General features: G+C 46.4%; 2 protein-coding genes and 1 long non-coding RNA gene across 12 annotated transcripts in view; 2 read left to right on the top strand and 1 right to left on the bottom strand.

Moving 5' to 3' along the window:
* The window catches only part of pparda (peroxisome proliferator-activated receptor delta a), a 24,067-nt gene extending 8,259 nt beyond the window's left edge, over window positions 1–15,808 (top strand). For both annotated transcript variants that reach the window (XM_052121745.1, XM_052121746.1), the window contains exons 2-9: window positions 3,769–4,092; window positions 4,311–4,447; window positions 4,933–5,071; window positions 5,178–5,380; window positions 5,466–5,672; window positions 5,768–6,011; window positions 6,245–8,964; window positions 15,595–15,808. In XM_052121745.1, the coding sequence (XP_051977705.1) occupies window positions 3,769–4,092; window positions 4,311–4,447; window positions 4,933–5,071; window positions 5,178–5,380; window positions 5,466–5,672; window positions 5,768–6,011; window positions 6,245–6,492 (1,502 nt within the window). In that variant the 3' untranslated portion in view covers window positions 6,493–8,964; window positions 15,595–15,808. The remainder of the gene's footprint in view (window positions 1–3,768; window positions 4,093–4,310; window positions 4,448–4,932; window positions 5,072–5,177; window positions 5,381–5,465; window positions 5,673–5,767; window positions 6,012–6,244; window positions 8,965–15,594) is intronic.
* On the bottom strand, window positions 191–2,496 carry LOC127639644 (uncharacterized). Of its 6 annotated transcripts, none has more exons than XR_007969995.1 (3): window positions 2,438–2,496; window positions 879–1,013; window positions 191–434 (listed from the first exon to the last, which is right to left on the bottom strand). It is a non-coding gene; the product is annotated as an uncharacterized LOC127639644 (long non-coding RNA). The 6 variants fall into 6 exon arrangements; XR_007969993.1 differs by lacking the exon at window positions 2,438–2,496 and adding an exon at window positions 2,127–2,185; XR_007969991.1 differs by lacking the exon at window positions 2,438–2,496 and adding an exon at window positions 1,816–2,065.
* Window positions 9,785–25,000, top strand: part of si:ch73-352p18.4 (inositol 1,4,5-triphosphate receptor associated 2) — a 16,207-nt gene continuing 991 nt past the window's right edge. Inside the window, exons 1-12 of one of the 4 annotated variants that reach the window (XM_052121755.1) lie at window positions 9,785–9,890; window positions 18,313–18,413; window positions 19,454–19,519; window positions 19,599–19,671; window positions 19,769–19,799; window positions 19,869–20,009; window positions 23,458–23,589; window positions 23,673–23,817; window positions 24,015–24,049; window positions 24,148–24,195; window positions 24,274–24,359; window positions 24,787–24,894. In XM_052121755.1, coding sequence (XP_051977715.1) covers window positions 19,459–19,519; window positions 19,599–19,671; window positions 19,769–19,799; window positions 19,869–20,009; window positions 23,458–23,589; window positions 23,673–23,817; window positions 24,015–24,049; window positions 24,148–24,195; window positions 24,274–24,359; window positions 24,787–24,894 — 860 coding nt within the window. In that variant the 5' untranslated portion in view covers window positions 9,785–9,890; window positions 18,313–18,413; window positions 19,454–19,458. Of the gene's footprint in view, window positions 9,891–18,312; window positions 18,414–19,320; window positions 19,672–19,768; window positions 19,800–19,868; window positions 20,010–23,457; window positions 23,590–23,672; window positions 23,818–24,014; window positions 24,050–24,147; window positions 24,196–24,273; window positions 24,360–24,786; window positions 24,895–25,000 lie in introns of those variants that run through there. The other 3 variants (XM_052121756.1, XM_052121754.1, XM_052121753.1) reach the window with 3 other exon arrangements.

Genomic DNA, 25,000 nt, shown 5'->3' with positions numbered 1-25,000 from the left:
TTGCTAGGGAGGGTAGAGTCACATGGGGTAACCAAATTGGGCCGGTTGCTAGGGAGGGTAGAGTCACATGGGGTAACCAAATTGGGCCGGTTGCTAGGGAGGGTAGAGTCACATGGGGTAACCTCCTCGTGGGGTATTAGACTCCAGTCAGGTCTCCTTAGCAACCAAATTATCCCGGTTGCTAGGGAGGGTAGAGTCACATGGGGTAACCAAATTGGCCGGTTGCTAGGGAGGGTAGAGTCACATGGGGTAACCAAATTGGGCCGGTTGCTAGGGAGGGTAGAGTCACATGGGGTAACCAAATTGGGCCGGTTGCTAGGGAGGGTAGAGTCACATGGGGTAACCAAATTGGGCCGGTTGCTAGGGAGGGTAGAGTCACATGGGGTAACCAAATTGGGCCGGTTGCTAGGGAGGGTAGAGTCACATGGGGTAACCTCCTCGTGGGGTATTAGACTCCAGTCAGGTCTCCTTAGCAACCAAATTATCCCGGTTGCTAGGGAGGGTAGAGTCACATGGGGTAACCAAATTGGCCGGTTGCTAGGGAGGGTAGAGTCACATGGGGTAACCAAATTGGGCCGGTTGCTAGGGAGGGTAGAGTCACATGGGGTAACCAAATTGGCCGGTTGCTAGGGAGGGTAGAGTCACATGGGGTAACCAAATTGGGCCGGGTTGCTAGGGAGGGTAGAGTCACATGGGGTAACCAAATTGGGCCGGTTGCTAGGGAGGGTAGAGTCACATGGGGTAACCTCCTCGTGGGGTATTAGACACCAGTCAGGTCTCCTTAGCAACCAAATTATCCCGGTTGCTAGGGAGGGTAGAGTCACATGGGGTAACCAAATTGGCCGGTTGCTAGGGAGGGTAGAGTCACATGGGATAACCAAATTGGGCCGGTTGCTAGGGAGGGTAGAGTCACATGGGGTAACCAAATTGGGCCGGTTGCTAGGGAGGGTAGAGTCACATGGGGTAACCAAATTGGGCCGGTTGCTAGGGAGGGTAGAGTCACATGGGGTAACCTCCTCGTGGGGTATTAGACTCCAGTCAGGTCTCCTTAGCAACCAAATTATCCCGGTTGCTAGGGAGGGTAGAGTCACATGGGGTAACCAAATTGGCCGGTTGCTAGGGAGGGTAGAGTCACATGGGGTAACCAAATTGGGCCGGTTGCTAGGAAGGGTAGAGTCACATGGGGTAACCAAATTGGGCCGGTTGCTAGGGAGGGTAGAGTCACATGGGGTAACCAAATTGGGCCGGTTGCTAGGGAGGGTAGAGTCACATGGGGTAACCAAATTGGGCCGGTTGCTAGGGAGGGTAGAGTCACATGGGGTAACCAAATTGGGCCGGTTGCTAGGGAGGGTAGAGTCACATGGGGTAACCAAATTGGCCGGTTGCTAGGGAGGGTAGAGTCACATGGGGTAACCAAATTGGGCCGGTTGCTAGGGAGGGTAGAGTCACATGGGGTAACCAAATTGGCCGGTTGCTAGGGAGGGTAGAGTCACATGGGGTAACCAAATTGGGCCGGTTGCTAGGGAGGGTAGAGTCACATGGGGTAACCAAATTGGGCCGGTTGCTAGGGAGGGTAGAGTCACATGGGGTAACCTCCTCGTGGGGTATTAGACACCAGTCAGGTCTCCTTAGCAACCAAATTATCCCGGTTGCTAGGGAGGGTAGAGTCACATGGGGTAACCAAATTGGCCGGTTGCTAGGGAGGGTAGAGTCACATGGGATAACCAAATTGGGCCGGTTGCTAGGGAGGGTAGAGTCACATGGGGTAACCAAATTGGGCCGGTTGCTAGGGAGGGTAGAGTCACATGGGGTAACCAAATTGGGCCGGTTGCTAGGGAGGGTAGAGTCACATGGGGTAACCTCCTCGTGGGGTATTAGACTCCAGTCAGGTCTCCTTAGCAACCAAATTATCCCGGTTGCTAGGGAGGGTAGAGTCACATGGGGTAACCAAATTGGCCGGTTGCTAGGGAGGGTAGAGTCACATGGGGTAACCAAATTGGGCCGGTTGCTAGGGAGGGTAGAGTCACATGGGGTAACCAAATTGGCCGGTTGCTAGGGAGGGTAGAGTCACATGGGGTAACCAAATTGGGCCGGTTGCTAGGGAGGGTAGAGTCACATGGGGTAACCAAATTGGGCCGGTTGCTAGGGAGGGTAGAGTCACATGGGGTAACCTCCTCGTGGGGTATTAGACACCAGTCAGGTCTCCTTAGCAACCAAATTATCCCGGTTGCTAGGGAGGGTAGAGTCACATGGGGTAACCAAATTGGCCGGTTGCTAGGGAGGGTAGAGTCACATGGGATAACCAAATTGGGCCGGTTGCTAGGGAGGGTAGAGTCACATGGGGTAACCAAATTGGCCGGTTGCTAGGGAGGGTAGAGTCACATGGGGTAACCAAATTGGGCCGGTTGCTAGGGAGGGTAGAGTCACATGGGGTAACCAAATTGGGCCGGTTGCTAGGGAGGGTAGAGTCACATGGGGTAACCTCCTCGTGGGGTATTAGACTCCAGTCAGGTCTCCTTAGCAACCAAATTATCCCGGTTGCTAGGGAGGGTAGAGTCACATGGGGTAACCAAATTGGCTGGTTGCTAGGGAGGGTAGAGTCACATGGGGTAACCAAATTGGGCCGGTTGCTAGGGAGGGTAGAGTCACATGGGGTAACCAAATTGGCCGGTTGCTAGGGAGGGTAGAGTCACATGGGGTAACCAAATTGGTCTGGTTGCTAGGGAGGGTAGAGTCACATGGGGTAACCAAATTGGTCTGGTTGCTAGGGAGGGTAGAGTCACATGGGGTAACCTCCTCGTGGTGGTGATTAGTGGTTCTCTCAATGGGGCGTGTGGTGAGTTGTGTGTGGATCGTGGAGAGTAGCATGAGCCTCCACATGCTGTGAGTCTCCGCGGTGTCATGCACAACGAGTCACATGATGTTCTTTAAACTCAATGTTAAGAAAGATTGTGCTGTGTTTGTTTGTGGGCATGTAGTGACATTTTCAGTTCAGATCTGAAGTCAGTGCAAATGTGGGATGAACCTCTAAGATTTCGCAGCCTGCAGCGTCACATTGAACCTCCTGTGAGAGGCCTGACTGACCTCTGCTCTTATTCTGTGTGTTTCACTGGTTGTTTTTGGTAACTGATTCTAAGAAATGTGTGCCGTGTGTGTGTAATGACTGTGCAGGAGCTCCAGCTCTGATGTCTACAGCTGGTGTATGTTAGTTCCCAGAATGCATTGCTAACAGTGGGTTGTGGGGCACAGTATGTACTAAACCCAACACAGCTGTCAAAATCACACGTCTCAAGTTATCTCATGTTATCTCTCTCACCACTTGAGAAAATCACAGACACTTATCTACAGCTCATCATTCTTTACATCACTTTAGGAGGCATGAAGCATAGCACAAATAACATCATAGACATCTCAATCCCAGTCCGTTCAGTTCAAAGTCTGTGCACCTCCTTCAGATTCATTTACTGGTGTGTTAATATGTAGTTAACGGTCTTATGTGTGTTATGAGTGAATCATTCATACATGTCCTTGTGTTCAGGGAATAAATCTTGAATTATGATCATTTTTCTTAGGGTTTTTAAGCATAAATCTCACTATTTTATTAGACAAATATGTGACAGTTGCCAATGTGGTAAGAAAATAAACGTAATTATTGTCTGGAAGTTTTTTTTCTTAATGTCTTGCATCTTAATATTTTTAACAAATACTGAATAAAACAGATTTTTTTTTACCGGGCGTTTACCTGTTTAATGCATTTCTATTTTACAGGTATTGTTATGATCGCAATGCGGAGATTACCCAGAGATCCCGGCGCAGTGCGCGGAGTCTGTGTGGATAATGAAGACTCCTCCCCTTGCAGTAGCCACACCTCAAAAGGGGAGGGGCCAGATGACGAGCATCTGGAGGATGTGCTGTCTGAGCTGGGAGTGGGGGCGGGGCTTAATCTGGATCTGGGAATGAGGACGGAGGCTGAGGAGAGTGTGGGGTTGCAGGGGGAGGGGCTTAGCTGGGAGACGCCCCATCAGGACACAAATGAACCGGAAGATCAGACAAACACCAGCCACAGTCCTGAACCGTCTACAACAGCTTCAGGTTTGTGCTGATCTGACGGTTTCGTCTGTCAATCAACAACTCAAAAAACTGTTTTCTGTTTCAGTGGTCATGAATGTGGCTCAGACTGATACTTTTGCATTTACTATATGAAGACGTTGTTTTGACTGACACTGTGAGAGATCATTATTATTCGTGAATGTGTTAAAAGTGTTGAGTATTTAACATTTTCAGTGTTTGATTCCTGTATGTGTGTTTAGGTCTTCCTAAAGTCTCGTCTCTGTCGGAGCAGCTCTTGCTGGGGCGCGAGGAGGCGGGGATAAACGTTGAGTGTCGCATCTGTGGAGACAAAGCTTCTGGATTCCACTACGGTGTTCATGCCTGCGAGGGCTGTAAGGTCAGGGGTCAGAGGTTGTTTTTGCATCAAACCAAAAAATAAATCTGTAAATTAAAGCTAAACAAGTATGTAACTTTTTGTAAATCTTGGGGGTCTGTGTAGCTGAGCGAATATTGACGCTATCCCACCTGCAGTCGTGAGTTTGACTCCTTAGCAACCAAATTGGGCCAGTTGCTAGGGAGGGTAGAGTCACATGGGGTAACCTCCTCGTGGTGGTGATTAGTGGTTCTCTCAATGGGGCGTGTGGTGAGTTGTGTGTGGATCGTGGAGAGTAGCATGAGTCTCCACATGCTGTGAGTCTGTGTGGTGTCATGCACAACGAGTCACGTGATCAGATGCGCCGATTGGCGGTCTCACACGCGGAGGCAACTGAGACTCGTCCTCCACCACCCGGATTGAGGCGAGTAACTCCACCACCCCGAGGAGCTTCTAAGTAGTGGGAATTGGGCGTTCCATATTGAGTCTTATGTCTCTCTTTATCTCAGGGATTTTTCAGGAGGACGATTCGTATGAAGTTGGAATATGACCGATGTGATCGTAGCTGTAAGATTCAGAAGAAAAGTCGCAATAAATGTCAGTTCTGTCGTTTTCAGAAGTGCCTCATGCTCGGAATGTCTCATGATGGTAAAACGACAACAGACACAATTTGACAACAATAAAACAACAAAATATCACCTGATGACCTCCTACAGAACTGAACGGGATTCTCTGTGTGTGTTTGTGTGAGTAGCGATCCGATATGGACGGATGCCAGAGGCTGAGAAACGGAAGCTTGTTGCGGGTCTGTTAGCTGGGGAGAAAAGCTCTCCGAACTCCAGCGGTTCGGATCTCAAATCTCTCGCCAAACGGGTGAACAACGCCTACCTGAAGAACCTCAACATGACCAAGAGGAAAGCGCGGAACATTCTGACAGGGAAGACAAACGCGAGCCCGGTAACCAACACCACAGTCACCAGTAATTGAACATCAATAAACAACTTTCTGAAAGCAAAAGTAACTCTCTTTCTCTATCTTTCAGCCATTTGTAATTCACGACATGGACTCGCTGTGGCAGGCGGAGAACGGTTTGGTCTGGAATCAGGTGATTAACGGAGCTCCGCCCAATAAGGAGATCGGCGTTCACGTGTTTTACCTCTGTCAGTGCACTACTGTGGAGACCGTACGAGAACTCACTGAGTTCTCCAAAAGCATCCCAGGATTCGTCAACCTTTTCCTCAATGACCAGGTAACGGCATAAAAAACGGAAAATCAGGCGTAAAATGTTTTATTTTCAGTCGAGTTTGTTTTCTTGAGACTTGTAGTTCTCTTATGATCCTGCAGGTGACGCTGTTGAAGTATGGAGTCCATGAATCCATCTTCGCAATGCTTCCGTCGTTGATGAATAAGGACGGGCTGCTGGTGGCGAATGGGCGGGGCTTTGTCACGAGAGAGTTTCTACGCAGCTTACGAAAACCCTTCAGTGAGATTATGGAGCCGAAGTTTGAGTTTGCGGTGAAGTTTAACGCTCTTGAGCTAGACGATAGTGACCTTGCGCTGTTTGTGGCGGCTATTATTCTGTGTGGAGGTGAGGGAATGTTTCTATTCTTAACGGTTTATTTACAATTTAGTACCAAACAGCCTTGATTCAAAATTTTCTGATTCCTTGGATCATGCTAAAAACTATATATATGGTATCACCAACCAGATCTAATGAGCCTTACAGTTTGCATGCCACAGATGTGCTCAGCCCCATCATTGCTGCTTGCATATATATTATTAATGTTGTGAGTATATATGCTGTGTGTTCACTGTGTATAGATCGTCCAGGACTGATGAATGTTCACCAAGTTGAGGAGATCCAGGATAACATCTTACAAGCTCTGAATCAGCACCTGCAGATCAATCACCCAGATGCCAGCTTCATCTTTCCCAAACTCTTGCAGAAACTCACAGATCTACGACAGCTTGTGACGGAGAATGCACAACTGGTGCAGAAGATCAAGAAGACAGAGTCTGAGACATCACTGCATCCACTGCTGCAGGAGATCTACAAGGACATGTACTGATTTCAACTGGTCTGACCTTACCCCACCTGGCCCTGACCCTGAATCCACCTGACCCCAGTTCAGTGGGGGATCTACAGGGACATGTGTTGACCGAGCCCTGACCCCGAATCCACCCGACCTGAGACATCCTGATCATTGTTGTAGCTCTACAGGAACATGAACTTACCTGACCCAACTTGACCTGACCTTACCCCACATGGCCTTGATCCTGACCCAATCCCAAATCGGAATTAGTCTGACCCCACTGCTTCAGGAGATCTACAGGGACATGTACTGACCCAACCCAACCCTGACCCAGAATCCACCCAACCAGAGACAACCTGACCCAATCATTCTGGCAGATCTACAGGAACATGATCTTCCCTACCACAACTGGCCCAGTCTGTCCTGACCTTACCCCACATGGCCTTGATCCTGATCCTGACCCAACCCCAAATCTGAATCCATTTGACCCCACTGCTGCAGGAGATCTATAGGGACATGTACTGACCCGACCCAACCCTGACCCTGAATCTACCCAATCTGAGACATCTTGACCCAACTTGACTGGACCTGGCCCAGTCTGTCCTGACTTTACCCCACATGGCCTTGATTCTGACCCAACCCCAAATCTGAATCCATTTGACCCCACTGCTGCAGGAGATCTATAGGGACATGTACTGACCTGACCGAACCCTGACCCCGAATCCACCCAATCTGAGACATCTTGACCCAACTTGACCGAACCTGACCAAGCCTGACCTGACTTTACCCCATTTGACCTTGATCCTGATCCTGACTCAACCTCGAATCTGAATCCATTTGACCCCACTGCTGCAGGAGATCTACAGGAACATGAACTTACCTGACCCAACTTAACTGGATCTGACCCAGTCTGACCTGACCTTTACCACACATGGCCACCCAACCAGAGACAACCTGACCTGTAAATTCCTGTAGATGTACAGGAACATGCACTTACCTGACCGAACTTGACGTGACCAATCCTGACCTGACCTTGCCCCACATGGCCTTGATCCTGATCCTGGATCTGACCTAAAGCGACACCATTGCTGCAGGAGATCTACATGGCAGGTACTGACCTGACTCGACCCTGACCTGACCCTGAATTCACCTGACCCTACACAACCTGACCGATCATTCCAATGTCATTGCAAAAAGGATGTTTATGGATGTTTAGATATTTTAACAGGAAAATGACTCCTTTAGTAAGTGATTTCTTGTTACAATCTATAGGAACATGTAATGTACATACCTGACCCAACTTGAATGGACTTGACCCATCCTGACCAGACCCTACCCAATGATTCCAGGAGATCTACAGGGCCATTTAATGTCTCTACCTGACCCAATCCCAACCGTGATCATTCCATACAGATCGACCAATCACTGTGAACTTTATCATATTTTGTATCACAGTTTGTATATTTTACAAGAACCGGATGATTTGTTACTTATTGTTGAAGATGTTTATGATGAACTGCAACCTGGCCGGATCACCTGCAGTGGGACAAGGAGGTGGTACAGGTCAAAGACATGCTACAAAATGCAATAAGACAATAAAGACCTTAATTGATGCTGCTCAGATCTTCCACATGTGCCCTCACGCCTCCTGAACAACTGACACACAGAAACAACTTGTTAACCTCAAATTGTGTATTTCTCCATGTGTAAAAGTTTCTTTTTGAGCCTCTGAGAGACGATACTGTGATTTACATTTACTCAAGACTTCATGCTGGCCGACGTGACATCTTGGCATTGCATCTAGCGCAGTGGATGTAGCATCCATAGTTTTCAGTTACCAATGTCATTGTTAAAGTGTGGTGTTCACCGTCATCCACGAGTCATTTACTCGTATATTTGGCTGGTCATGTGGTCTCAACATGGCGGCATCCACAAGGCGACATGCTCCATGTTTTAGAATACTAATATAAATACTGGAATCTCATGTTTATGTACTTTTCTGATTCCAAACTTTATATGAATGTTATTTAATAACCTGTTGTTTCTCAATCAGAGCTGCATCTAAATCCAGCAGACCCTTCGCCAAACCATATGTATGAATATAAACTGCTCTCTCGCAGGTCCTTTATCAGTTTGTCTGTGTTGACTACATCGTCAGTGTATATAATGCTTGTCCTTCATCTTTTGAAGTGTAAACTTTGCCTTTCACATCACCTCTGTTGTGTTGTTTTCTCTCTGTGCTGCTAACTTGATCTATTTGTCATGATAATTGTGTGTAGATCTGATGAGATGATGTATAACATGCTGTGTAGAAGTGTGTTCTGACTAGAGGACAGTGTTAATGAAATGCAACCACGTCTTCCTGTTGGAGAGGGCGTATGTTTCCTGTCAAACCGAGAGGAGGGGATGCCCTCTTCTCACCATCTGAACTGAACATTAGCCCTGAGGCCCCCGCAGTGCAGGACTGAGGATGCCCTTGCTTTGGTAACAGCTGAATAAAACTACAGGGTAATACTTACACAATACTGTTCTACATTCACATTGTTTCATAAAGGTGCTTTGATAGACCTGATATAATGCCTCTCACACAGGTGTTATAAGAGGGCCAAGGGGTCATTTAAAGGAGCAATTAGACGTGTTAGGGTGATTAGGGAGTGTTTTGTTTAAGGGACATTGGGGTGTTACTCCGGGTCATTAGCGTGTTCTTTTGAGTCATTAAGTGTTTTTGAGGGTCATTCACAGAGGCGGATTTAGGCATGGGCGACATGGGCAGTCACCCAGGACGGTATCTTGCGGGGGCGGCACAAGGCAGCTGGGGGTATTTGAGGGTCATTAGGATATTTATGAGAGTCAGTATAGTTTCGTGAGGGTCATCAAGTGTATTAAAGCAGCGGTCCCCAACCTTTTTTGCGCCGCGGACCGGTTTAATATCAGACAATTTTTTCACGGACCGGCCTTTAAGGTGTGGTGGATAAATACAACAAAATAAAATGATACGATCGGCATAAAAACTGGGGTATTATTTAAATATAATAATAAACGTGAATCCAATGTGTAGATACTCGCAACTTTATTAGCAGCGTCTTCGTAACATCGCGCCAACAACATAACATGAATAACATCCTCTCTGCCCCCGCCTAACGCACTCTGGTCGCTATGGTAACATTTAAACATGCCTTCAAAATAAGATACACCACAAAAACAAATATAAAGGGCATGAAAAATACAACTCACCATAACGCTCAATCAGTGGGAGCCCTGAGCCTGTTTCTCTGTAACGAGACGGTCCCATCTAGGGCTAATGGGAGACAAGGACACCCGAAGTGTGTTGCTTATGTCCAGTCTACTCCTAGAAGTTCACGGCAAATGTCTTTTGTGGCGGGAAGGATCAATTCTTCACCAATAGTGAATGGTTTCTTAGCCTTAGCAATACGGTAAGCCATCATGTATGATGCTCTCAGTGCACTCGCATTTATTGATGTGGTGGCCCTCAGCAATTGCTTCTGGCCTTCTTGTTCAAACTTTTTCTTTCAAAATACTCAAAAGGCTTGTCTTTTAATGCGGGGTGCTTGGTCTCCAAGTGGCGAAGCAGTTTTGAAGGCTTCAATGCCTCATTAGAGAGCTGGTTGCCACATATTATGCAGAGCGGGCTTGGTGCGTGTAAATCACCTGTTGCGATAAATCCATATTTCAAGTAGGACTCCTGGTATTGTCTGTTAAATGCAGCTTTCTTTTTCTTGGAAGTTATAGGCTCTTCTTCAGTCTCCTGACTGGACCGTTTCCCCTTCGCAAAGAAACTTTCCAGAGACGTTTGTTTTTTACTCATTTTGCTAGATTGTGGGTTTATTTTTAGCGGTACCGTATCACGTGACAGAGACAAGCGTTGCTATGCACCAAGAGTGAGTCATAGACGGATGTAACGGAGAGATTTTATTATTTTAAAATTTATTATTTTTCAAAATAAAACATTGTTCAGACTCAGATAATAAATAAAATAAATGAAAAATAATATATTTTTTTTTTTTGGGAAATAATGTGAGTTATTTATTCTTTCTGTGCGGCCCGGTACCAAATGACCCACAGACCGGTACCGGTCCGCGGCCCGGGGGTTGGGGACCGTTGTATTAAAGGATCACTAGGGTGTTTTGAGGGGTCAGTGAGTGTTTTGAGGGTCATTAGGGTGTTTTAAGGGGTCAGTGAGTGTTTTGAGGGTCATTAGGGAGTTAAGGGGTCAGTGAGTGTTTTGAGGGTCATTAGGGAGTTTTAAGGGGTCAGTGAGTGTTTTGAGGGTCATTAGGGAGTTAAGGGGTCAGTGAGTGTTTTGAGGGTCATTAGGGAGTTTTTAAGGGGTCAGTGAGTGTTTTGAGGGTCATTAGGGAGTTTTAAGGGGTCAGTGAGTGTTTTGAGGGTCATTAGGGAGTTAAGGGGTCAGTGAGTGTTTTTAGGGTCATTAGGGTGTTTTGAGGGGTCAGTGAGTGTTTTGAGGGTCATTAGGGTGTTTTAAGGGGTCAGTGAGTGTTTTTAGGGTCATTAGGGAGTTTTTAAGGGGTCAGTGAGTGTTTTGAGGGTCATTAGGGAGTTTTTAAGGGGTCAGTGAGTGTTTTGAGGGTCATTAGGGTGTTTTAAGGGGTCAGTGAGTGTTTTTAGGGTCATTAGGGAGTTTTTAAGGGGTCAGTGAGTGTTTTGAGGGTCATTAGGGAGTTAAGGGGTCAGTGAGTGTTTTTAGGGTCATTAGGGAGTTTTAAGGGGTCAGTGAGTGTTTTGAGGGTCATTAGGGAGTTAAGGGGTCAGTGAGTGTTTTGAGGGTCATTAGGGTGTTTTAAGGGGTCAGTGAGTGTTTTGAGGGTCATTAGGGAGTTTTTAAGGGGTCAGTGAGTGTTTTGAGGGTCATTAGGGAGTTTTAAGGGGTCAGTGAGTGTTTTGAGGGTCATTAGGGAGTTTTTAAGGGGTCAGTGAGTGTTTTGAGGGTCATTAGGGTGTTTTAAGGGGTCAGTGAGTGTTTTGAGGGTCATTAGGGAGTTAAGGGGTCAGTGAGTGTTTTTAGGGTCATTAGGGAGTTTTAAGGGGTCAGTGAGTGTTTTGAGGGTCATTAGGGAGTTTTTAAGGGGTCAGTGAGTGTTTTGAGGGTCATTAGGGAGTTAAGGGGTCAGTGAGTGTTTTTAGGGTCATTAGGGTGTTTTAAGGGGTCAGTGAGTGTTTTGAGGGTCATTAGGGAGTTAAGGGGTCAGTGAGTGTTTTTAGGGTCATTAGGGAGTTTTAAGGGGTCAGTGAGTGTTTTGAGGGTCATTAGGGAGTTAAGGGGTCAGTGAGTGTTTTGAGGGTCATTAGGGAGTTTTTAAGGGGTCAGTGAGTGTTTTGAGGGTCATTAGGGAGTTTTAAGGGGTCAGTGAGTGTTTTGAGGGTCATTAGGGAGTTGTTAAGGGGTCAGTGAGTGTTTTGAGGGTCATTAGGGTGTTTTAAGGGGTCAGTGAGTGTTTTGAGGGTCATTAGGGAGTTAAGGGGTCAGTGAGTGTTTTTAGGGTCATTAGGGAGTTTTAAGGGGTCAGTGAGTGTTTTGAGGGTCATTAGGGAGTTAAGGGGTCAGTGAGTGTTTTGAGGGTCATTAGGGTGTTTTAAGGGGTCAGTGAGTGTTTTTAGGGTCATTAGGGAGTTTTAAGGGGTCAGTGAGTGTTTTGAGGGTCATTAGGGAGTTAAGGGGTCAGTGAGTGTTTTTAGGGTCATTAGGGAGTTTTAAGGGGTCAGTGAGTGTTTTTAGGGTCATTAGGGAGTTGAGGGGTCAGTGAGTGTATTGAGGGTCATTAGGGAGTTTTAAGGGGTCAGTGAGTGTTTTTAGGGTCATTAGGGAGTTTTAAGGGGTCAGTGAGTGTTTTGAGGGTCATTAGGGAGTTTTAAGGGGTCAGTGAGTGTTTTGAGGGTCATTAGGGAGTTTTTAAGGGGTCAGTGAGTGTATTGAGGGTCATTAGGGTGTTTTAAGGGGTCAGTGAGTGTTTTTAGGGTCATTAGGGAGTTTTTAAGGGGTCAGTGAGTGTTTTGAGGGTCATTAGGGAGTTTTTAAGGGGTCAGTGAGTGTTTTGAGGGTCATTAGGGTGTTTTAAGGGGTCAGTGAGTGTTTTTAGGGTCATTAGGGAGTTTTTAAGGGGTCAGTGAGTGTTTTGAGGGTCATTAGGGAGTTAAGGGGTCAATGAGTGTTTTTAGGGTCATTAGGGAGTTTTAAGGGGTCAGTGAGTGTTTTGAGGGTCATTAGGGAGTTTTTAAGGGGTCAGTGAGTGTTTTGAGGGTCATTAGGGTGTTTTAAGGGGTCAGTGAGTGTTTTGAGGGTCATTAGGGAGTTTTTAAGGGGTCAGTGAGTGTTTTGAGGGTCATTAGGGTGTTTTAAGGGGTCAGTGAGTGTTTTGAGGGTCATTAGGGAGTTAAGGGGTCAGTGAGTGTTTTTAGGGTCATTAGGGAGTTTTAAGGGGTCAGTGAGTGTTTTTAGGGTCATTAGGGAGTTAAGGGGTCAGTGAGTGTTTTTAGGGTCATTAGGGAGTTTTTAAGGGGTCAGTGAGTGTTTTGAGGGTCATTAGGGAGTTAAGGGGTCATTGAGTGTTTTGAGGGTCATTAGGGGGTTTTAAGGGGTCAGTTAGTGTTTTGAGGGTCATTAGGGAGTTAAGGGGTCATTGAGTGTTTTGAGGGTCATTAGGGGGTTTTAAGGGGTCATTGAGTGTTTTGAGGGTCATTAAGGGGTTTTAAGGGGTCAGTTAGTGTTTTGAGGGTAATTGGGGTGTTTTGAGGGTAATTTGGGTGTTTAAGGGCTCAGTGAAGTGTTCTGAGGGTAATTGGAGTGTTTTGAGGGTAATTGGAGTGTTTTGAGGGTAATTGGGGTGTTTTGAGGGTAATTGGAGTGTTTTGAGGGTAATGGGGGTGTTTTGAGGGTAATTGGAGTGTTTTGAGGGTAATTGGGGTGTTTTGAGGGTAATTGGGGTGTTTAAGGGCTCAGTGAAGTGTTTTGAGGGTAATTGGGGTGTTTTGAGGGTAATTGGGGTGTTTAAGGGCTCAGTGAAGTGTTTTGAGGGTAATTGGGGTGTTTTGAGGGTAATTGGGGTGTTTAAGGGCTCAGTGAAGTGTTTTGAGGGTAATTGGGGTGTTTAAGGGCTCAGTGAAGTGTTTTGAGGGTAATTTGGGTGTTTTGAGGGTAATTGGGGTGTTTAAGGGCTCAGTGAAGTGTTTTGAGGGTAATTGGGGTGTTTTGAGGGTAATTGGGGTGTTTAAGGGCTCAGTGAAGTGTTTTGAGGGTAATTGGGGTGTTTTGAGGGTAATTGGGGTGTTTAAGGGCTCAGTGAAGTGTTTTGAGGGTAATTGGGGTGTTTAAGGGCTCAGTGAAGTGTTTTGAGGGTAATTGGGGTGTTTTGAGGGTAATTGGGGTGTTTAAGGGCTCAGTGAAGTGTTCTGAGGGTAATTGGGGTGTTTTGAGGGTAATTGGAGTGTTTTGAGGGTAATGGGGGTGTTTTGAGGGTAATTGGAGTGTTTTGAGGGTAATTGGGGTGTTTAAGGGCTCAGTGAAGTGTTTTGAGGGTAATTGGGGTGTTTTGAGGGTAATTGGGGTGTTTAAGGGCTCAATGAAGTGTTTTGGGGGTAATTGGAGTGTTTTGAGGGTAATTGGGGTGTTTTGAGGGTAATTGGAGTGTTTTGAGGGTAATTGGGGTGTTTAAGGGCTCAGTGAAGTGTTTTGGGGGTAATTGGAGTATTTTGAGGGTAATTGGGGTGTTTTGAGGGTAATTGGGGTGTTTAAGGGCTCAGTGAAGTGTTTTGAGGGTAATTGGGGTGTTTTGAGGGTAATTGGGGTGTTTAAGGGCTCAGTGAAGTGTTTTGGGGGTAATTGGAGTGTTTTGAGGGTAATTGGGGTGTTTAAGGGCTCAGTGAAGTGTTTTGAGGGTAATTGGGGTGTTTTGAGGGTAATTGGGGTGTTTAAGGGCTCAGTGAAGTGTTTTGAGGGTAATTGGGGTGTTTAAGGGCTCAGTGAAGTGTTTTGAGGGTAATTGGGGTGTTTTGTGGGTAATTGGGGTGTTTAAGGGCTCAGTGAAGTGTTTTGAGGGTAATTGGGGTGTTTTGAGGGTAATTGGGGTGTTTAAGGGCTCAGTGAAGTGTTTTGAGGGTAATTGGGGTGTTTTGAGGGTAATTGGGGTGTTTAAGGGCTCAGTGAAGTGTTTTGAGGGTAATTGGGGTGTTTAAGGGCTCAGTGAAGTGTTTTGAGGGTAATTGGGGTGTTTTGAGGGTAATTGGGGTGTTTAAGGGCTCAGTGAAGTGTTTTGAGGGTAATTGGGGTGTTTAAGGGCTCAGTGAAGTGTTTTGAGGGTAATTTGGGTGTTTTGAGGGTAATTGGGGTGTTTAAGGGCTCAGTGAAGTGTTTTGAGGGTAATTGGGGTGTTTTGAGGGTAATTGGGGTGTTTAAGGGCTCAGTGAAGTGTTCTGAGGGTAATTGGGGTGTTTTGAGGGTAATTGGGGTGTTTTGAGGGTAATTGGAGTGTTTTGAGGGTAATGGGGGTGTTTTGAGGGTAATTGGAGTGTTTTGAGGGTAATTGGGGTGTTTAAGGGCTCAGTGAAGTGTTTTGAGGGTAATTGGTGTGTTTTGAGGGTAATTGGGGTGTTTAAGGGCTCAGTGAAGTGTTTTGGGGGTAATTGGAGTGTTTTGAGGGTAATTGGGGTGTTTTTTAGGCTCTGTGGGTGTTTAATAGATCAGTAGATATTGTATGGGATCATTGGTGTGGTTTTGACAGTCAGTTGTGCTGCGAGTATGATATTTTGGGAAAGTAAATGCTCATCCTTGTGCGGTGTGTTCATGTCTGTTATGTGGATTTCCTCAGCTGAAGGTCGTGACCTAGAGTTCAGTTTGATTTGTTTCCTCTCTGTAGAGTCGCTCAGTTAAAAACCAAACATACTGCATGAAAAACAGAACAGTCATCTGGGTCAAAGGTCACAAAGTACCTTATACCATGCCAGCCTGATCTAAGATTATAAAATACTACAGGGTAAATAACAAATCATGAATCCATAAGTACTGAAGGGTGTTTATGTGGTGGATTTGGGCAGATCGATAGTGTGTGAGGTGTTTCTCTCCTAACAGGAGTGTGTGTGTGTTTGTGTGTGTAATGTGTTCAGCAGATGTTGTATGAACAATGTCACCCCAGGGAGGCATAACTCGCTCTCTCTCTATTGTCTGAGTGTTCTGTGTCGGTTCCGTGTGCAGCGGGCGGTCCGATTCCAGTCCAGGTTCATCTCCTGCTAAGTCCGAGCAGAAAACAAAAGTGATTAAAGATTTTAAACTGCATTTGGTCACATGAGATGCTGAAATTACAGATTAAACAGATAGTTTCTTCCTCCGACACATGTGAAATACTGTGCTGTTATATGTGCTGCTGTTGCTTTGTTATTGAGCTAAATTCTTTTTTAAATATTCACATCTGATTGAATAATTCAGTCGGTCACATGACACACAGAGGTCACTGTCTGACCCTAAACAGTCAGCAACATCATTTAGTTTGATAGTTTTATACTTCATAAAACAGCTGAATGTTTTTTGGACATGTACTATAATGGTGTACTTTGGAGTACCAGGTAAGCGTATGAATTTGGGAATCACTCATTTGACTATCTGATACTCTCACTGTACTGTATACATGCTTGAGGTTGAGGGAATCGTATTTGTCAGATTGTTTAGAGTTTGTTGAAATATGAGGTCTGTAACGACCTCTTGAGGTCAGATCCTGAAATACATCCTGCATTTTACCTTTAGATATATTAAATGTATTTTTTAATATATGTATATAATATATGTTCCATGTCAGGCATGAAGCATTTACATGTTTGCATTGATGGTGGTATAAATATGGTAAATAACGCCCCTGTCTGGAACATTCTCGGGAGGTTATTTCCAGTCATACATCAACTTGAATATAGAAAGACAAAAAATCTCCTAAACGGTTGGTCAAGATTACGATCGAAGAACATATGACAACACTGATATCATAAATGTTGCTTCTGTACCTCATATTACGCTAAAACACGCGATTTTCTCAGCTTGTATAGCTAATGCGCATGCGCGTTCTACAGTTGATTGACAGGCGATGTTTGTATCTAAAAGGTGATTGGCTCTTTTACGTGTAAGGCGGGACTTCCTTTCTACATCCGTTGACCGTTGGGCGTTCTCCATTCATTTGAACTGAAGCGGCCCGTCTCTGATTAATAAATAAATAAATAGTCTTTGATGAAAAATAGAGCCTTAAAAATAATCACTTATATCAGTTATATTTATACTGATCTATATAGATGGTTATATGTATACTGTATATAAAATAGTTGGAATTATCTACAATAAAATGCGGAGATGTTAAATTCACTAAAGAGTATTTCTGCACATGTTTCTTTGAGGCGATGGCCACTTTAATCTGTTTAAAGCTACACTATGTAACTTTTGTCCCTCTAGCGGTTAAAAATAAAACCGCTCGTGTCTTGTGGAAGAATGTTGTTTTGGTCGGGCTTCGGCTCTTCTCTGTGTTCGAGGTGAACATGCAGGACATCCGAGCGAATGGACAAATAAATAATCAAAGAAAGGGCAAGATATCTGAAAATATGTCATCTGAGCAGGTGAGTGCCATGTCTGATGCTGTTGTTTTGACTCATTGAAAACATTGATGTTGTGAAATAAATGGAATAAAAAAGGAATTATTTATATAAATTATTGCAGCTATAAAGAAAAATACAAACGTGTGCTAATAATCTTACCCTACCAACCCTGGAGTCACGAGTTTGAATCCAGGGCGTGCTGAGTGACTCCAGCCAGGTCTCCTTAGCAACCAAATTGGGCCGGTTGCAAGGGAGGGTAGAGTCACATGGTGTAACCTCCTCGTGGTAAGCAACCAAATTGGGCCGGTTGCTAGGGTGGCTAGAGTCACATGGGGTAACCTCCTTGTGGTAAGCAACCAAATTGGGCCAGTTGCTAGGGAGGGTAGATTCACATGGGGTAACCTCCTCGTGGTAAGCAACCAAACTGGGCCAGTTGCTAGGGAGGGTAGATTCACATGGGGTAACCTCCTCGTGGTAAGCAACCAAATTGGGCCAGTTGCTAGGGAGGGTAGAGTCACATGGGGTAACCTCCTCGTGGTAAGCAACCAAATTGGGCCGGTTGCTAGGGAGGGTAGAGTCACATGGGGTAACCTCCTTGTGGTAAGCAACCAAATTGGGCCAGTTGCTAGGGAGGGTAGAGTCACATGGTGTAACCTCCTCGTGGTAAGCAACCAAACTGGGCCAGTTGCTAGGGAGGGTAGATTCACATGGGGTAACCTCCTTGTGGTAAGCAACCAAATTGGGCCGAGTTGCTAGGGAGGGTAGAGTCACATGGGGTAACCTCCTTGTGGTAAGCAACCAAATTGGGCCGGTTGCTAGGGAGGGTAGAGTCACATGGGGTAACCTCCTTGTGGTAAGCAACCAAATTGGCCTGGTTGCTAGGGAGGGTAGAGTCACATGGGGTAACCTCCTCGTGGTCACTATAATGTGGTTCTCGCTCTTGGTGGGGCGTGTGGTGAGTTGTGCATGGATGCCGTGGGATCGCCAAACTACTTCGCGCAACCTTAAAGTTCAGATCCCCCCGCGGCAGTCAATGGCCCTGGGCACTGTGCCCATCGGCCCGGTCGGTAATCCATCCCTGAGTTGCACTCTCCCATTAATAACATTTAGTTCTTTTTTAACAATAGAAAGTTACATGGTGCAGCTTTAAGTTGGAATAAACACCGTTTTCAGTTTCCTCACACATTGTTTTCTAAAGTGTGCAGTTATGAAGAACATGTTCAGCTGTGGATGAGAAGTTGAACATATGTGTTTCAGTGTAAATGGATCAGAGGGGATCAGAGGGAAGCTTTAGTGTTCAGCAGATTAGGATTGACTCTTCATCCCCGAAGGAACACGATACAAACACACGGACGAAGGTAGCAGAGATTTAACACTATATACTGTTTTATTGATTAGCTGATTGTGTGTGTGTGTGTGTGTATGTGTATGTGTGTGTGTGAGTATGTGTGTGTGAGAGAGTGAGAGAGTGTGAGTGTGTGTGAGTTGAGAGTGTGTGTGTGTGTATGTGTGTGTGTGAGTAAGTGTGTGTGAGAGAGTGTGAGAGTGTGTGTGAGTTGAGTGTGTGTGTGTGTGTGTGTGTGAGAGAGTGTGTATGAGTGTGTGTGTGTGTGTGTGTGAGTGAGAGTGTGTGTGTGTGAGTTGAGAGTGTGTGTGTGTGTGTGTGTGTGAGAGAGTGTGTATGTGTGAGAGAGTGTGTGTGTGTGTGTGTGTGTGTGTGTAAGAGAGTGTGTGTGTGAGTGTGTGTGAGTGAGAGTGTGTGTGTGTGTGTGTGTGTGTGAGAGAGTGTGTATGAGTGTGTGTGTGAGTGTGTGTGAGTTGAGAGTGTGTGTGAGAGAGTGTGTATGAGTGTGTGTGTGAGTGTGTGTGTGTGTGAGAGAGTGTGTGTGTGTGTGTGTGTGTGTGTGTAAGAGAGTGTGTGTGTGAGTGTGTGTGAGTGTGTGTGAGTGAGAGAGTGTGTGTGTGAGAGTGAGTGTGTGTGTGAGAGTGAGAGTGTGTGTGTGTGTGAGTGAGAGAGTGTGTGTGTGAGTGAGAGTGTGTGTGTGTATGAGTGTGTGTGTGTGTGAGTGTGTGTGAGTGAGAGTGTGTGTGTGTGTGAGTGAGAGAGTGTGTGTGTGTGAGTGTGTGTGTGTGTGATGTCTAGATAGACACAGTAGATACCGCTCAAATCACCACCAGGTGACGCAAAGGGAAACTTTATTGCACGTTTGTACCGTTATTGTATTGTTTACATGTTGATTTGCCAGTGTAGATTAAACTACGCAATGAATAAATGAACAGGCATATTATATGCTGGAATATATTTGAGCAGTAAAAGGAACCGTCATGGTGGGAAAAGGCCATTCTGCACTGGTGACATCAATGGAAAGATGTACTACAATACAGTGTTTGTGTGCAGGTCTGATGACTGAATCACGGCTCTCCGGTCACACGGGAATACTGGACGACAGTGAATGTGATGAGGGTAAAACACACTTATCACAGTTATATCAGTCGGATTACTGGTTTTGCAATGGTTACTGTGTTTTGTTCACACTGAACAGATCCAAACTCTGAGAAGCCGGTCGCTGAGTCCTGGGAAGAACGATCGATCATGGACAGATTGGGTTTAAAGAGGTAAACACACACACACACACACACACACACACACACACACACACGTCACAGAACAAACATGACAGACAGAGGAATAATTTAATGTGTTCCCTCATAGCAGTTTGGACATGACTGAAGAGGAAGTGGAGGTGAGATGTTTCTGATGTTAGGATACATAGTTAAAGAGTCATTATTAACATCTGTAAACACACACACAGAGCGCCTTCAGTCAGTTTGCCATGGGATTTCACTGTGACCAGTACACACTGAGTCAGCGGCTGCAGGCAGAGCTGCATGACCGCATCGTTGCTGAAGAGAACCTGCAGAGAGAACTGCAGCACACCAGAGAAACACTGCAGGTACTGCACAAACCACACATCACGACACTGCTGTGAGAGCGTTGTGAGACTGTTGAGACTGTTGAGAGAACGTTGTGAGGGCATTGTGATAGCAGTGTGAGAGCGTTGTGATAGCATTCCATCCATCCATCCATCCATCTTCAACCGCTTATCCGAAGTCGGGTCGTGGGGCTGCTCCAGCAGGGGGCCCCAAACTTCCCTATCCCGAGCCACATTAACCAGCTCTGACTGGGGGACCCCGAGGCGTTCCCAGGCCAGTGTGGAGATGTAATCTCTCCACCTAATCCTGGGTCTTCCCCGAGGCCTCCTCCCAGCTGGATGTGCCTGAAACACCTCCCTAGGGAGGCTGCCAGGGGGCATCCTTACCAGATGCCCAAACCACCTCAACTGACTCCTTTCGACGCAAAGGAGCAGCGGCTCTACTCCGAGCTCCTCACGGATGACTGAGCTCCTCACCCTATCTCTAAGGGAGAAGCCCGCCACCCTTCTGAGGAAGCCCATTTCGGCGGCTTGTACTCGCGACCTAGTTTTTTCAGTCATGGGAAGGAACAAAAATTGACCAGTAGATCGAGAGCTTTGCCTTCCGGCTCAGCTCTCTTTTCGTGACAACGGTGCGATAGAGCGAGTGCAATATCGCCCCCGCTGCCCCAATTCTCCGGCCAACCTCCCGTTCCATTGTCCCCTCACTCGTGAACAAGACCCCGATGTACTTGAACTCCTTCACTTGGGGCAATGCCTCCTTCCCTACCTTGAGAACGCACTCCATCGGTTTCCTGCTGAGAACCATGGCCTCAGATTTAGAGGTGCTAATCCTCATCCCAGCCGCTTCACACTCGACTGCCAAGCAATCCAGTGAGAGCTGAAGGTCATGGACCGATGATGACATGAAGACAACATCATCTGCAAAAAGCAGGGATGAGATCCCCAGCCCACCGTCCCATCTTTGCTGTATACAGCTTGGATGGTTCCCTGTTTCCCCCTCCTAAGGTAGCGGACGGTTTTCCAGAAGCACTTTTGTGCGGACTGAAAGTCCTTCTCCACGGCTTCTCCGAACCTTTCCCACACCCACTGCTTTGCCTCCCTCACGGCCGAGGCCGCAGCCCTTTGGGCCTGTCGGTACCTTGCAACTGCCTCCGGAGACCTCCAGGACAACAAATCCCGGAAGGCCTCTTTCTTCAGTTGGACGATTTCCCTGACCACCAGTGTCCACCACGGTGTTCGAGGGTTACCACCCCTTGCGCCACCTAAAACCTTGAGGCCGCAGCTCTCCACCGCGGCTTCAGCAATGGAAGCTTTGAACATTGCCCACTCCGGTTCAATGTCCCCAACCTCCGCAGGGATGCCTGAAAAGCTCTGCCGGAGGTGTGAGTTGAAGATCTCGCGGACAGGGACCTCCTCCAAATGTTCCCAGTTCACCTGCACTACTCGTTTGGGCTTCCCAGGTCTGTCCAGAGTCTTTCCCTACCCCCTGACCCAACTCACCACCAGATGGTGATCAGCTCTGCCCCTCTCTTCACCCGAGTGTCCAAAACATATGGCCTCAGATCCGACGACAGGATTACAAAATCTATCATCGACCTTCGGCCTAGGGTGCTCTGGTACCACGTACACTTATGAGCATCCTTATGTTCGAACATGGTTTTTGTTATAGATAATCCATGACTAGCACAGAAGTCTAATAACAAACATCCACTTGAGTTTAGATCGGGGAGGCTCCTTCCCCCCAGTGAGGTGACATTCCACGTCCCTAGAGCTAGCCTTTGCTGCCCGGGTCTGGTCCGTCGAGGCCCACGGCCTTCACTGCCACCCATATGGCAGCGCACCCGACTCCTGCGGTTTCTCCAATGGGTGGTGGGCCCAAGGGATGTAGGGGGGGGTTTCATGTTGCTTCTTTGAGCTGTAGCCGGCCGGGCTCCGTGACAAGCCCGGCCACCAGGCGCTCGCCGACGAGCCCTCCATCTGGGCCTGGCTCCAGACAGGGGCCCCGGGCTTCCTTCGGGCAGGTTAACTCCTCCTCTTGCCGTTTTATCCATGGAGTCTTTGTGAACCATTCTTAGTCTGGCCCCTCTCCTGAGACCACTTTGCCTTGGGAGACCCTACCAGGAGCACCTGGCTCCAGACAACACAGCCCTCAGGATCATAAGGGCACACAAACCTCTCCACCACGATAAGGTGCTGGTTCCCAGAGAGGAAGTTGTGAGAGTGTTGTGAGAGTATAATAATAACGTTATGATAGCGTTGTGAGAGCGTTGTGAGAGCATTATGAGAGCGTTATGATAGCGTTGGGAGAGAATTATGATAGCGTTGGGAGAGTGTTGTGAGAGCATTATGATAGAGTTGTGAGAGGGTTGTGAGAGCGTTGTGAGAACATTATGATAGCGTTGTGAGAGGGTTGTGAGAGCGTTGTGAGAGTGTTGTGAGAACATTATGATAGCGTTGTGAGAGCATTATGATAGAGTTGTGAGAGGGTTGTGAGAGCGTTGTGAGAGTGTTGTGAGAACATTATGATAGCGTTGTGAGAGTGTTGTGAGAGCATTATGATAGAGTTGTGAGAGTGTTGTGAGAGCATTATGATAGAGTTGTGAGAGGGTTGTGAGAGCGTTGTGAGAGTGTTGTGAGAACATTATGATAGCGTTGTGAGAGCGTTGAGATGAACATTATGAGAGTGTTGTGAGAACATTATGAGAGCGTTGTGAAACCATTGAGATGAACATTATGATAGCGTTGTGAGAGCGTTGTGAGAGCGTTGAGATGAACATTATGAGAGCGTTGTGAGAACATTATGAGAACATTATGAGAGCGTTGTGAGACCGTTGAGATGAACATTATGAGAGCGTTGTGAGAACATTATGAGAGCGTTGAGATGAACATTATGAGAGCGTTGTGAGAACATTATGAGAGCGTTGTGAGACCGTTGAGATGAACATTATGAGAGCGTTGTGAGAACATTATGAGAACATTATGAGAGCGTTGTGAGAACATTATGATAGCGTTGTGAGAACATTATGAGAACATTATGAGAGCGTTGTGAGAACATTATGATAGCGTTGTGAGAACATTATGAGAGCGTTGTGAGACCGTTGAGATGAACATTATGAGAGCGTTGTGAGAACATTATGAGAACATTATGAGAGCGTTGTGAGAACATTATGATAGCGTTGTGAGAACATTATGAGAACATTATGAGAACATTATGAGAGCGTTGTGAGAACATTATGAAAGCGTTGTGAGAACATTATGAGAGCGTTGTGAGAACATTATGAGAGCGTTGTGAGACCGTTGAGATGAACATTATGAGAGCGTTGTGAGAACATTATGAGAACATTATGAGAGCGTTGTGAGAACATTATGATAGCGTTGTGAGAACATTATGATAGCGTTGTGAGAACATTATGAGAGCGTTGTGAGAGCGTTGTGAGAGCGTTGTGAGCGTTGAGTTGTCCTGCAGGTGTTGTATGAGGGTCTGGCAGAGGTGGACAGTAGAGAGATGGTGCTGCAGATGCAGAACAGACTGCAGGTGGTGGAGAGCAACATGGAGAACATCATCACCACAGCTGAGATGCTGGGAGCTGTACACCAGGTACCTCAAACCAGAGACCTGAAACAGAATCCTCACTCAGAGGCCTCATACTTTCTAAAACACGCATCCTTCATGTTTATCAGGAAGCTCGTGTCAGTCACGCGGTGGATGTGATGTCCGTTCACATCGAACATCTCAAGAGACGTCACACTTCAGAGAGTGAAGAGCTGCTGGAGGTCAGGAAACTGCTGCACAGGAGGAAGGGCCGATTACACAGCGACTCTACAGGTCAGTGCTGCCCCTAGTGGCCTGGAGGACACAGTGTCACAGGTCTGTTCTGATGAAGAAATAATGCATGATAATAACGGTTCAGTCATGCATGTAAGGATAGACACATGAACACCTGCCGTACCTCTTATTGTTGATGTCACAGGCTCTTCTGGAGACTGTCGGAGTGTTAATAATCAGGTTTTTGTCTCTCACAGATGACAGAGATGTGTTTTTCAGACAGTCACAACAGGTAACAGACCCCCTCGACTTAATCGGCACAGAAACACACACAAGTATTGTGCTGTTTAGATGTTTCCATGAATAGATCCTCTCATGTTTCTGTCGCAGTGCATGCGCCGTCGAGTCAGCGTCACGTTACTCCCGACTCAAGCTCAGGTGTGTTTCTACATCACATCCAGTGTTCTGCTCTTCCGCATCGATCTCTGCTAGCCTAATGGCCTTTTCTGTCTGCAGTCAGTGGAGCTAGAAGCTGCGTCTGTAGACGGCTGTAAAACCAGAGCAGACGCAGACAGCCCGACCCAGAAGGGCCTCAAAACACGGTGCAGCTGCAAACACACACACACACACACACACACACACACACACACACACACACACACACACACATGTTGTGTTTCCATGTTTTATGGGGACTTTCCATAGACATAATGGTTTTTATACTGTACAAACTTTATATTCTATCCCCTAAACCCAACCCTATCCCTAAACCTAACCCTCACAGAAAACTTTCTGCATTTTTACATTTTAAAAAAACATAATTTAGTATGATTTATAAGCTGTTTTCCTCATGGGGACCGACAAAATGTCCCCACAAGGTCAAACATTTCAGGTTTTACTATCCTTATGGGGACATTTGGTCCCCACAAAGTGATAAATACACGCTCACACACACACACACACACACACACACATCATTAAAGCCGAAGTGAGTCATTTCTGGAGCAAATACTGTCTTGTACTTTTCAGACAGGAAACAGTTCCATCAGATTGTCCCGAGAGCAGCCTGACCTTTGACCTCCCTGACCGCTGCACACAAAAGCAGAAGAATGATGCTGACGATACAGCGTTTCCATGGTAACAAACATCAATAAGGGTTTGGAAAAGATGGAGTATTTTCACAACATAGACATTAATGTCATACACAATCATACATGTCAATACAGCTGAACATATGTTCATG

The sequence above is a fragment of the Xyrauchen texanus genome, chromosome 48 (genome assembly GCF_025860055.1).
Source record: "Xyrauchen texanus isolate HMW12.3.18 chromosome 48, RBS_HiC_50CHRs, whole genome shotgun sequence".
NCBI lineage: Eukaryota > Metazoa > Chordata > Actinopteri > Cypriniformes > Catostomidae > Xyrauchen > Xyrauchen texanus.
Note: the sequence above shows the minus strand (reverse complement) of the source record. Positions and strands in the feature narration are given on the sequence as shown.